Source organism: Dipodomys merriami, unplaced genomic scaffold (assembly GCF_024711535.1).
Source record: "Dipodomys merriami isolate MVZ:Mamm:240054 unplaced genomic scaffold, mDipMer1.0.p SCAF_411, whole genome shotgun sequence".
Classification (NCBI taxonomy): domain Eukaryota; kingdom Metazoa; phylum Chordata; class Mammalia; order Rodentia; family Heteromyidae; genus Dipodomys; species Dipodomys merriami.
Window position 1 is genome coordinate 438,943 of NW_027205727.1, and position 13,157 is coordinate 452,099.

The 13,157-nt window shown below is 36.9% G+C and overlaps 1 protein-coding gene across 1 annotated transcript in view; it reads right to left on the minus strand.

Annotated features, from left to right (window-relative positions):
* Nucleotides 1-8,413, minus strand: part of LOC138807120 (zinc finger protein 850-like) — a 125,144-nt gene extending 116,731 nt beyond the window's left edge. The window contains 3 exon segments of the mRNA XM_069992686.1: nt 3,193-5,070; nt 7,224-7,313; nt 8,296-8,413. Of these exon segments, the coding sequence (XP_069848787.1) occupies nt 3,193-5,070; nt 7,224-7,313; nt 8,296-8,329 (2,002 nt within the window). The 5' untranslated portion in view covers nt 8,330-8,413.
* Nucleotides 8,414-13,157: the final 4,744 nt, after the last annotated feature.

The following is a 13,157-nucleotide window of genomic DNA, read 5'->3' on the forward strand; positions in this document are numbered from 1 at the left end:
TGGTAAAGCACTAGCCTTTTTTTGTGGGGGGGAGGGGTCTGGTCCTGGGGCTTGGGCGCTGTCCCTCAGCTCTTCAGCTCAAGGCTAGCACTCTACCACTTGGGTCCCAGCGCCACTTCTGGCTTTTTTCTTTTTTGCATATGTTCTGCTGAGGAATCGAACCCAGGGCCTCAAGCATGCAAGGCAAGTGCTGTACCACTGAACAACCTTCCCAGCCCCAAAGCACTAGCCTTGATTGAACACAAAGAAGGTCACGGACAGTGCTCAGGCTCTGAGTTCAAGCCTCAAGACTAGCGAAAAAATAAAACAAGAGACAGAAGTAGAAAAGATAGGGTTTTGTGTTAGCAATATAGTTTGTTGTTGCTGCGACAAAATACTTGACAGAAATAACCTAAGGTAAAAAGGATTTATTTTGATTCATGTCACAGATTTCAGGCAATCTTGGCAAAGCAGAACAACTCATGGTAGCCAGGGAGTTAGGGGAGGGGGTAAGAGTGGGAAAGAGAATGCCTGCATTGCAGTATTCTCTCCCCCACCCCACTTTAATTTCATACGGGAAGCCTGCCTATGGAATGGTGCGACCTATATGCAGGAGAGATTCAGTTAATCTGATATCCAGCCCAACCCCCCCACCCCCCCCACAAACAAAGGTGTGTTTTACTCATCAGCCTGATGCATCTAAACCAATCGATCTCAATTAAGTTCATCCTCAAGATTTAACCATCACAGATGTCAGCTTCATTTGCCTCCAGATTTACCTTACTTGTTCTCTCACAACTCACCTATAATTTGTCATTGTTGGGTTTTGTTTTGTTTTGTTGGTTATGGGGCTTGAACTCTGGGCCTAAGCTCTGTGCCTGAGCTCTTCAGCTTAAGGCTGGCACTCTACCACCTGAGCCACAGTGCCACTTCGAGTTTTCTGAGTGGTTTATTGGAGATAGGAGTCTCACAGACTTTCCTGCCTGGGCTGGCTTTGAACTATGATCCTCAGATCTCAGCCTCCTGAGTAGCTAGGATTACAGGCATGAGCCACAAGCACCCAGCTTCATTGTTGGGTTTTTTTAAGCACTCTTAAACTACTGTGTGTGTGTGTGTGTGTATATGTATGCACCTGCATGCATGTGTACACATGCTGATACTGTGGCTGGAACTCAGCCTCTGTGAGTGAGTTCTTCCTTACCTTTTGTATTCAAGATAAGGCTGATGCTACCACTTGAGCCATGTCTCCATGTCATTTTTTTTAGGCCAGGTTCAAGTGGCTCACACTCTAATCCTAGCTACTCAAAAGGCTTGATATCTGATGTTGAGGTTCCAAGCCAGCCAGAGCATGGCTTTTATCTCCAATTAGCAATCTACTGTGATTTAAAGTGGTAGACCACCTGCGACCTCTATTTTAACCTGCCAAATATCTAGCACAGTCCTACCTCTTTCTGCTTATCTCTATAATCGCATGGATATCTGTAAGTATTCTAGCTAGCTTTTGTCCATCATTTTTTCCATGGGTCTAGTTTTTTTAAATTGCTACAGAATTAAATTTAGCAAAACCATAACTTATAATTTGTTGTAGAACTAGAAATTTGTAACTTGAAAAAGCAATATTCTCCTCTTGAGAATTCACTTTCACCCTCCATAACAGTGAGAAAACACAGACTCTCCACAATATCCACACTAGTGTTTTATTACTCAGAAGAACAATAGCATGGTGTAAAAGTAAAAAATTTACAACAGACTCATCAGTAGTAAATAGAAAACAGCATGTAGTAAAATCATTTTGGCATTACTCATCCAAACCCAAATGCTTAAGAATCATGTCTTCATTTTTCCACCAAAGAAACTAGAAATGGAACTGTGATTCTAGTGCTAGAATTTAGCCTTGAGAAAAAGTAGTTAAGGAACGTGGCTAGGCTTTGAGTTCAATCTACAAGACTAGTACCCACACACAAAGAAAATGTATTCTTTCAGGTTTTCTGAATGTTTCATGAACTTGGGGATGAAAGATGATGAGACAGATTTTATTCTTGTGCACATTTTGTAATAAACAAGGAGTATTATCTTCCACCAGACCTTCCATTAAAAAAATGAATTGGAATAGTAATAGTGTTATAATGCATACATAGACCACACATATAGTGGAAGACTTTTGGGGAGCAGTGGAGAAATTGATGCTCTCATGTCCTTGGAATAAAGCATGATAGTCCTTCCCCATCTATCACTACCAAACCACTATGGATGATTTGAGTTCAATCTCAAAGGTCCAGAGCTCCTATTTCTGAAAAGTGTTTATTAAATTTCTTGACCATCCATTTCTCAATATAAAAGACACAAGTCAACAATTTCACTATCTTAATTCTTTGTCAAGCCTGGAAATCCAACCCCTGAATAACATGAAGGGGAATCATCCCTACTCTACACAATGAGAGGATGAGAAATGTTGGTTCAGTGAGTGGTTTTCCCTTACACCTAGCTTAATTCTGCCATGAAGGATTTCTCTATAATTTACAGAGGTTTCTGCCAAAGGTTTCCCTATGTTGGGTTTCATTTTTTGTGTGAGTGCTCTAATGCTGGCTGAAGGTTCATTCCTGCTTGAAAGATGTTCTCTAATGTTCACTCGACATTCTGTCTTGTCTCTAGGTCTCTGAAATATGTAGAGAAACCTGTGAAACTTCTGGCTAAATATTTGTCTACATTTATTATACTCACATTTTCTCTCCTTATTATGTTCTTGGATGTACTGAGGACTGACTTCTATTAAAAATTGCATATTTGTTAGACCTGTTAATTTTCTTTTCTCCTATGTGATTCAGTTCTCTGCTGAACACTGTGCTATGCTGTCGAAGTGGTATTTTCTACATTGGTATTATTCATACCTTGTCTTTCTTGTCTGTGCTCTATAAACACTCATCCATGCATGATTACTAAGTGAAGGACTTTTTTGATACTTGTTTCATTCATAATGTTTTTCTCCTGTGTGTTTTCGGATGAAAATTTAACTATGACTTCTCAAAAACTTTCCACATTTTTTTCATTCATAAGATTTTTCTCTTGTGTGCATTCAATTTGGAACCATGAGGCATGCCTTCTGGCTAAAAGGCTCCACATTTGCTACATTCACAAGGCTTCTATCAGGTTTTGGTTCTATCATGCAAACTTATTTTTCATCCAGGTGAGACTTTCCATAGATATCACATTCCTAAGATTTCTCATGTGTGTGGATTCTCTTATGCTTCCTGAGGGATGAACTGCAGATGAAGGACTTTCCACATTTGTTACATTCATAAGGTTTTTCTCCTGTATGTGTTCTCTGATGAACAGTAAGGTGTGACTTACAGGTGAAAGACTTTTCACACACATTACATTCATAAGGTTTCTCCCCTGTAATTTTTCTCTGATGGACAGTAAGGTGTGATTTTAATCTGAAATACTTTCCACATCTGTTACATTCATAAGGTTTCTCTCCCGTGTGTGTTCTCTGATGAACACTAAGGTGTGACTTTTGGGTGAAAGACTTTTCACACACATTACATTCATAAGGTTTCTCCCCTGTATGTTTTCTCTGATGGACAGTAAGGTGTTATTTTAATATGAAATACTTTCCACATCTGTTACATTCATAAGGTTTCTCTCCTGTGTGTGTTCTCTGATGAACAGTAAGGTCAGACTTAACGGTGAAAGACTTTTCACATACATTACATTCATAAGGTTTCTCTCCTGTGTGTGTTCTCTGATGGACAATAAGGTGAGACTTCTGTCTGAAATACTTTCCACATTTGTTACATTCATAAGGTTTCTCTCCTGTGTGTGTTCTCTGATGAACAGTAAGGTGTGACTTACGGGTGAAAGACTTTTCACACACATTACATTCATAAGGTTTCTCTCCTGTATGAGTTCTCTGATGAACAGTAAGGTCAGACTTACCGGTGAAAGACTTTTCACACACCTTACATTCATAAGGTTTCTCTCCTGTGTGTGTTCTCTGATGGACAATAAGGTGAAACTTCTGTCTGAAATACTTTCCACATTTGTTACATTCATAAGGTTTCTCTTCCATGTGTGTTCTCTGATGAACAGTAAGGTCTGACTTCTGGGTGAAAGACTTTTCACACACATTACATTCATAAGGTTTCTCTCCTGTATGAGTTCTCTGAGGAACAGTAACGTCTGACTTCTGTCTGAAATACTTTCCACATTTGTCCCATTCATAAGATTTCTCTCCTGTGTTTATTCTCTGATGCAAAGTGATGTATGACTTCATTCTAAATGATTTTCCACATTTGTTGCATTCCTCAAACTTTTGTTCTTTGTCAGTTCTCTGATGCCTTCTGAGACCTGACTTTTGGGTGGAAAATTTCCTACATTCTTCGTATTCATAGGGTTTCTCTTCTGGTGTTGTTTTAGGTTGATCAGAACTTAGTTCTGAATTCTTAGAGATAGATTTTGTACATTGCTTACACTCATCAGGATTCTCTGGATATTTCCTCTCAGGTTTTGTAAGGTGTAAATCCTTACTGAATGATTTCTCACATTCACTACTTGTATAAGGATTCTCTCCTGTGTCTCTTTTCTGATGCATAGTGCCTGGAAATCTCCCTCCCTGACAAAGTTCTTGGGCAAGAAGAGCAGACTTATCATATTCTTCTCTATATTCGTTATGGTTAGAGGCGGGATCTCTGATGCAAACCCAATTATGTGGAAAGAATATCATCTCTGAATTTAATACCTTCTCTCCTCCATATTCAAAATATGGACCATCATCATTTTGACTAAAAGCCTCTGAGTATCGAAGCGATTCTTTAACTACAGGAGAAACACCAGGCATATATGCAGCTGGCATCTTACCAGGCTCACTGTAGTGGAGCATGTTCTGACACTGAATGAACTCGTCCGTCGTCATCCTTAAGGAGTTCTCATCATTCCTATTCAGATCTGGCTTCTGTTTTGAGGTCAAGTTAGAAGTTGTCACTAATCTCACTCTTTGCTCTATTGTGTTAATATTTGTGACAGCTACGTCACGCAGACATTCATCTGGACCTTCCTGGTAAGTCTTAATCACATGCTCCATTTTTTGAATATCTAAAATGAGTCATATAAAGAAGAAAAAAAACATAAATAAGATCCAAATACTCCTTAAAATAAAGGTAAAGACATTTTCCCCATCTTAACTGTTACAAATTTTGAAATATTAATATAGGAAATGATTTATGAGAAATAAATTTCTTTTACCACAATGTATTGATTAAGAAAGTAATACTCTTCCTTACACCGTTTTTTTGTCATGGGGCATGAACTCCAGGCCTGGTATTGTCCTTCAGCTCTTCAGCTCAATGTTAGCTCTCTATCATTTGAGCCACAGCACGACTCCCAGTTTTATCTGCTTATATGGTGCTGAAGAATCGAACCCAGAGCCTTATGCATGCAAGGCAAGCACACTACCACTGAGCTAATATAATCAAGAACTCTAATAACAACAGATGCTGGAGGGGATATGGACAGAAGGGAACACTACTGCATTGTTGTTGGGAGTGTAAACTTGTACAACCACTTTGGAAAACAGAATGGAGGCTCCTCAACAGACTTCACATAGAGCTCCCTTATGACTCAGCAATCCCATTTCTGGGCATTTACCCAAATGATCACAAACAAGACCATACTAAGGGTACCAGCACAACTATGTTTATTGCAGCATTGTTTACCATAGGTAAGATAAGGAACAAACACAAATGCCCCTCAGTAGATGAATGGATCAAGAAAATGTGGTATATATACATAATGGAATTCCATGCATTCATCGAAAAGAATGATATGGCTCCATTTGTTAGGAAATGGAAAGACTTGGAAAAATTATATTGAGTGAAGTATGCCAAGCCCAAAGAAACAGGTCCCATGGTTCCGCTTATTTGCAATAATTAGTATATATCTGAGACAAGCAGAAACGGTCAATAAATTGATGTTAGGCAAAATGAACCCCAAGATAAGGACTCATATGTTTTTTTTATTTATTGATATTGTATCTAACATATATATATATATATATATATATATGATATTTCTTTATTGCTTTATATGTCCTTCCCCTATGCTATAACCCCTGTTTTTACTGTGTTTGATGTAGGTATAATTTGTGGAGGGAAGGTGGACCCATTGCAACAATGAGATGTACAAGATGTTATGTCAAAAAATGAACTTCCCAACTTTGGCTGGGGCGGGGGGCTGGAGGGGAATGATGGGAGGGGATGGTAACGGAAAACAAAGGAGGAGGCAACAATGCTTGGTAAGAAATGTACTCATTACCTTGCCCATGTAATTGTAACCCCTCTGTAAATTGTTTTCACAACAACAAAAAAGAGTAACACTGACAGTTTATGATGGAAAATGTTTTTCTGTATTTCAGGTTTTTCTTCTTTTTTATGTCAGAGGAATTATTTATACAAATTACTAAACTATTTACTGCTAGCTTTTTAACCTGTATAATTTAATATGTAGCATTCTTCATTTTTTCCCAAAAATTGTTTTGTTTGATCTTAGGGGAATAGATGCTTTGTATTGTTTTACTTTCTTAAAATAATTTATATATTGTGCTACTTTACTTCTAAAACATTAGGAGAACAATATTTTCTAACTTTGGAGATTGTACCTTTTTTATACAAACCTTTGCTTACACCTGAGAATAAAGTTTTATAACCACATTTCTTCAGTTATAAGTTCTCACTGTGAATTAAGTATCTTTAGAAATTTTAAAATTTGTTTCCCTCCACCTTAGACAGAATCTCATCTGACTTTTAAACCCTCAGACTCATGAACTAAAGCCACATCAGATCACGACCTAGTTAATCATTCTCTCTAGACTGAAAGCTTGGGTTCTGTTTACTGGCCTCTACCCTCCTTATCCTTATCAGAGGATAGCAGCCTTGGCATAGTCATTTGCTATACCTGCCTAGTCCTAGTTTCAAAGAAAAGGAAATCTCACTTTTCACATTTCTAATTTTGTTTTTTCAAAATAATTTCCACAAAGAGAAAGAATTGCTAACTTTACCTTTACTGCCCTACACAGTTCAGTGTGCATCTACATGCATTTTTGATTCACAAGTCTAACACAAAGATCACCTAGTTCTCTGCTACACATGGGACTCAAGGGAATTAGGAATATTATTGGTCAGTACATAGCAAGACGAATTTACCAATTTGGTTCTGGATCCATGATCACTATGCAAGATGCTTTAACTCACCTGAGAAATTCTTGTCTGAGGCTTCTCTCATATATGGCTCTTCATCTTGCTCCAGCTTGACAATCAATTGAGGTTTAGGACCAGTGTGCCCTGTTAATAAGAGTGAAGACTTATTGCTCATGCTGTGTCAAAATTGTTCTAAGATTTCAGATATCCTGTTAACAAGGTTGCTCCCAAATCTTCTTTCATTTCTCACTGTCTCCATGGTTGAATCTCCCCGAGGTTTGAATTAATTTTGCAGGTTGTGTGACTTGAATGCAATTCTTTTTCTCAAGGTTAGCATTCTATTAGTTTGAGTCCTAGCTCCACTTCCAGTGTAAGAGTGGTTATCTTGAGATAAGAGTCGCATGGAGATTTCACTGGCATTTTTTGCTTCAAACTGAAAGCCTCAGATTTCAGACTCCTAAGAATTACAGGCATGAACCACTGCATCTAGTACTAGGTTTGGATTATAAATACTCCCTCTAATCTAGTGATTTCCAGTTCTTACTTCCAATAATGATAAATAGGTATGTATGTATGTATGTATGTATGTATGTATGTATGTATGTATGTATGTATGTATGTGTTTTCTAGATTGTATATCTACCCACAATAATCACTTCAAGTTTGGGAAGACAGTTTGGAACTTTTGTCAAACTGCTGATTTGGATTCTTGAACAATGAAAATAAAATTGCCTCAGAATTTATATAATCTACCTGTATATAATCTACCTTCATTTGAAACAATTGACACTTCCCTCAGACTGGAAACTTACATCCAAATAGCATTGAAAGTTCTATAAATATTCACATATCTACTACAAACAAATCATTTTCCGCCCACCACTGGTTCACACCTGTAATCCTAGTTACTCAGTAGGCTGAGATCTGAGGATTGCCATACAAAGCCAGCCCTAATAGGAAAGCTGTGAGATACTTATCTCCAATTTAACCACCAGAAAGCTTGAAGAGGCGCTGTTGCTCAAGTGATAGAGTGCTCACCTTGAACCGAAGAGCTGAGGCACTGTACCAATGCCCAGAGGTCAAGCCCCACTTAACTTTTCAAGTTAATGTGATATTTTTGGCTCACCTAAGGACACCAGCATGCTATAGGTTTCCAGCATCACATCTCTATACAGGGTCCTCTGAGAAATATCCAATGCCTGCCACTCCTCCAAGCTGAATTCCACAGCCACATCATCAAATGACACCAGTTTCTGAAAGGGCACATTCCATCAATCCCTGAGTCATGAGAACACCAAAACTAGAATTTCATTCTTCTACATGTATGCTTTTGTATTACAGAATGTGGTTGGAACTTTCTGTGTTAATTTTAAAATGAGAGAATATATAATCAAAGTAGAAATATTTGCCTCCATAGTAACTTGGTAATTACACATACAAAGTTTTTCTAATACATTAGAACCCATTTCTGGTTCCAGCAATAAAGACAAGAAAACAGTTCTAAGAAGCTAATAACCTAGCAAGACAACAATAAGTATAAGTAGGAGTCTGAAAGTGTGTGTTTAGCTTATTTTGGTAATATTTACTATATATCTGGGTAACAATGAAGTAAATAAATGTGTTTTCGGCATTTTCATATTCTGCCTCACTGACAATACTATTTAGAGTTTCTGTTAAATAGTGCTCTAATAAACAGTCACAACATGGCCATTACATCATATGCAATACATAACACATTAGTAGATCTATGAAAAGCACAGCATCCAGGTAAATGTTAAAAGGAGTAAATTACTCAAAAAATAGTAAACGAATGATTTGGCTCTCATAAGATTTGACTTAGTTCTCACAATAAAACATCCGATGTTAACTATTTTTGTTATTAAATTTCTAGATATAAAAGTATGGTCATAGCCATTTGTTTCTTCATATGTAAAAATGAACTGCCAGCATGAACGTTTGTGAACACTGACTACTTCCTACCACACCAAATACTTACTTATTACCATAAAATGTTTCTTAATCAGCTTTGCATTTTAATAGGCCTTAATTGAAGGATGGATGTAAATGGATAGAGGCTTAAGGAATGCTCAAGATGATCCCCAAAAATGTGAACTATGACCACCACAAGAAGGATAGAGAATAAAACTATGAATTGGGACATGATGTAAAAAATATAGTAGTTTTAAGAATTAGAATAAAATACAGCACTAATTTGTTGTACAGTGTCTAAAAGGAATACAGTCATTCTTGACAATATCAGAGGTGAATGATGACTAACACACAAAAAGAAATATATCTATAAAGTGTTTAAAGAAAATAGACTTCAATACACAATCCATGGGGCAAAGGGCCTCTTCTTACAATTAAGATTGAAGGTATTCCTAGGGAAAGATAATGCATTATTAACACATCTTCATTTTAAGTGCTATAAAAATTATTCTGCGGGGCTGGGAAGGTGACTGGCTCAGCGGTAGAGCGCTTGCCTTGCATGCCTGAGGCCCAGGGTTCGATTCCTCAGCACCACATGAGCAAAAAAGAAAAAAGCCAGAAGTGGCGCTGTGGCTCAAGTGGTAGAGCCCTAGCCTTGAGCTGAAGAGCTGATGGATAGGGCCCAGGGCCAGAGATCAGGCCCGAAAACGGGACCGAAAAAAAAATTATTGTGCATGAAGAGAAAAATAAAAATTGCTAACATAGATCTACACAGAGGAGAAGATTATTAAAAAGGTAAATGTGTAGTTAAAGGAATGGTACATGTGTAGGTAAAAGAATGTATAGAAAACATTGTATGTAATTTCTCTTGTGAAAAGAAAACTTATAGTACCATATTCATAATTCATAAGGAATGCAAATTCAATATACAAACACATAGGTGTTTTAAAAACAAAGTTTGTGAATCCTGCATATGGATCAATTAATTTTGTACTTGCCTCGCAAATATGGGGGTCTGAGTTCAAAGAATTATTTCTACAAAAATTTAAAAGGAAAATAGAAAGGTTATACATAGGTTATAAATTCCATTCAATTCCATTGAAAAGTAACTATATTATGCTATATGCTATTACTATGATAATATTGTAAAGATTAATGTTCGTAGTAAAAATGCATCCAGCAAGTTAATTTCCTTTGTGTTCCTAACAAAGAATCCCACAGGGTAGAAAGTTCATTTTCTTGCAGTTCTACAGTATAACAATTTTCCTGCACATTTTACTTCTGCTGAAGCTCTATGCTTCAGCCTGAGAATGGCCTTTGTTCTTTACATGAAATGTCTGCTTATTTCTGTTTGAAGAATATTAATAAGACTGTTTTTAAAAAATCTTGCAGTCCTTGCATATTTTGAGTTGCACAAATTCAATGGAATATAGAAACAAACCTTTGAAAAAGTAGGGCACCTGTATTAAGCATGCAGTCTTATTTTTATCCTATGAACAATGGAGTATAACAACTCTTTACATCAGATTTAATTTGTAATTGGTATCAGAGGTAATTCACAGTGTACAGGAGAATGCCTGCAGCTTATATGAGAGGTGATTTACAGTGAAGTTGAGGTGTGTGCAGGTTACATAGAAGCAAAATAAGAAATAAATATCAGATGAGACAAACAGATATTAAATAGCAAGATATCCATCAAAATAAGACCATATTTATATTGTAAAATATAGTAAATATATAAGGCACTGTCTGACATGAACAGAAGAAAGAAAACTTAATGAGCAATCCAAAGTCATGGACTAGAGAGAAATAAAAATTAAAAAAAATATACAAAGATACCATGAGCAAAAGTTAATGATGAAAAATACAAATAGTGATAATATGTAGGAAATAAGCATCAGCCCAAAATATATGACCACAGATATAGATCATTGATAATGACAGACAGATTATACATTATGATAGTAAAAATGTATGCTGAAAAGCAAAGGTACAAAGACATGTTTAAAAGACCATGCAGTTTTAATACTTTAATCTACCATTACTATTGTAGAACTAATACTCCTCTTACTAACTGATATAACAACCAGACAAAAAATCAGCACGAACACACACATGGATGACATTATCTTAAACTTAAAAAAAATACTATGGTGTTGCATTTATCAAGACACATATTCCAAGATTAATAGTAAATCGGAAGACAAATGGTGTAGAAAACAATATGAAAAATTAAAGTTATGTTATAAATACATGAAAATTAAAAGATATATTTATAGTATTCTATGAGTGAAATAAACACAGGGAAATTACAATGGATCTCAAAGAAATGTATTCCGTCATTGTGATTTATAGAATATTAAATATAGCCTCTTTCTTACTTCACCTTTGAAATAAAAACACATAGTTTGGGGCTGGGAATATAGCTAAGTGTTAGAGTACTTGCCTGCCATGCATGAAGCTCTAGGTTCCATTCCTCAGCACTACATAAATAGAAAAATTAGGAAATGGCACTGTGGCTCAGGTGGTCGAGTTGTAGACTTGAGCAAATCAAGATCAGGAATGGTGCCCAGGACAGGCTCCAAATTCAAGCCCCAGGTTTGGCAAAAAAAAAAAGTTTAAATAGATATGGTGTATTCACATGGATCTCTTCTGGAGAGTGGGGGAAAGCCAGAGAACTAGAAGGAAATGGGGTAAAAAGCGCATCTGTGGAGGTCATTAGGCACTGATGAAAGTAAGCTATACAAATCATGAGTCAAGATGGCAGGGAAACATTGGGAGAGAGTGAGGGTATAGAAGACACAGCATGAAAGGAAATGTATTCAATACCTGGTCCAAGAAATGGTAGTCTCTCTATACATCACCACTATAACAATAGATCAATTAAATTTGAAACAATTTCTTCATGGAGTTGTGTGAGCATAAAGTTAGTGAAGAAAATGTAGCACAGTTAGAAAAACAGCTACAATTATTAGAAATAAAGTAGATCACTTAATTGAAACATGAAATACTGGAGCTTAGGTTGAATATTAATTTTAAATATGCTGTTAACAATCATCTAACTTTATTGTAGTATCCAATTAATTATTAATGATAAATATTCAAGTAAGTAAAAACAAAACAAGTGCTTCTGGTTCAAGATGCTTATCCTACCCTAGCTATTAAGGAGGCTGGAAGCCAGAAAACTGGGTAGACAACTCAAATTAAGCAGCTAATCAACATATTGGAGGAGGTGTGGCTCAAGAGATAGTGCCAAAAAAGAAATTAACGCACAACTTAGGAACTGGAAAAACCTACCATGCTCCCGGAATGGGAGGATTAACATTGTGAAAATGACAATACTTCCAAAGGCTATCTACAAATTCAATGCGATACTTATCAATAGTCCGAGTTCTTCAATGAAATATTAAAAACAAGCCAGAAAAAAACAAAATGTTAAATAGGGATACAGGCTGACTTATTGTAACAATGAGATGTACAAGACACTAGGTTGGGGGCTGGGAAGGTGGATCAGTGGTAGAGCGCTTGCCTTGCATGCGTGAGGCCCAGGGTTCGATTCCTCAGCACCACATAAGCAAAATGAAAAAAAGCTGGAAGTGGCGCTGTGGCTCAAGTGGAAAGAGCTGAGGGACAATGCCCAGGTCCAGAATTCAGGCCCCACAGCTGGACACCAAAACAAAAAAAAGACACTAGGTTGAAAACGAACTTTACCATTTGAGTGAGGGAGGGTGGGAGGGGTTGCAGAGGTTAGGAGGAAAGAAATGGTAGAGGAAAAACAAAGGAGCAGGTAACAATGCTCCATAGGAAATATAATCATGTAACTGTAACCCCTCTGTAAACTATTTTACAATGCAAAAAGATTTTTTTTAAAAGACCAAGTAGTGTCAACAGTGAAGGAGGAAGCGGACAGGATGTGAAGCCTGTGAGTTCCTGTTCCAACACTAGCACAAGAAAGACAGTGGAGAATGAGGTAGGTGTGTCCCATTAGTGTTGAATTTAGACACCAAGCATGCAACACAACAAACGTTCATCTCAGACATAAAGAGAAAAGGGGTAAGA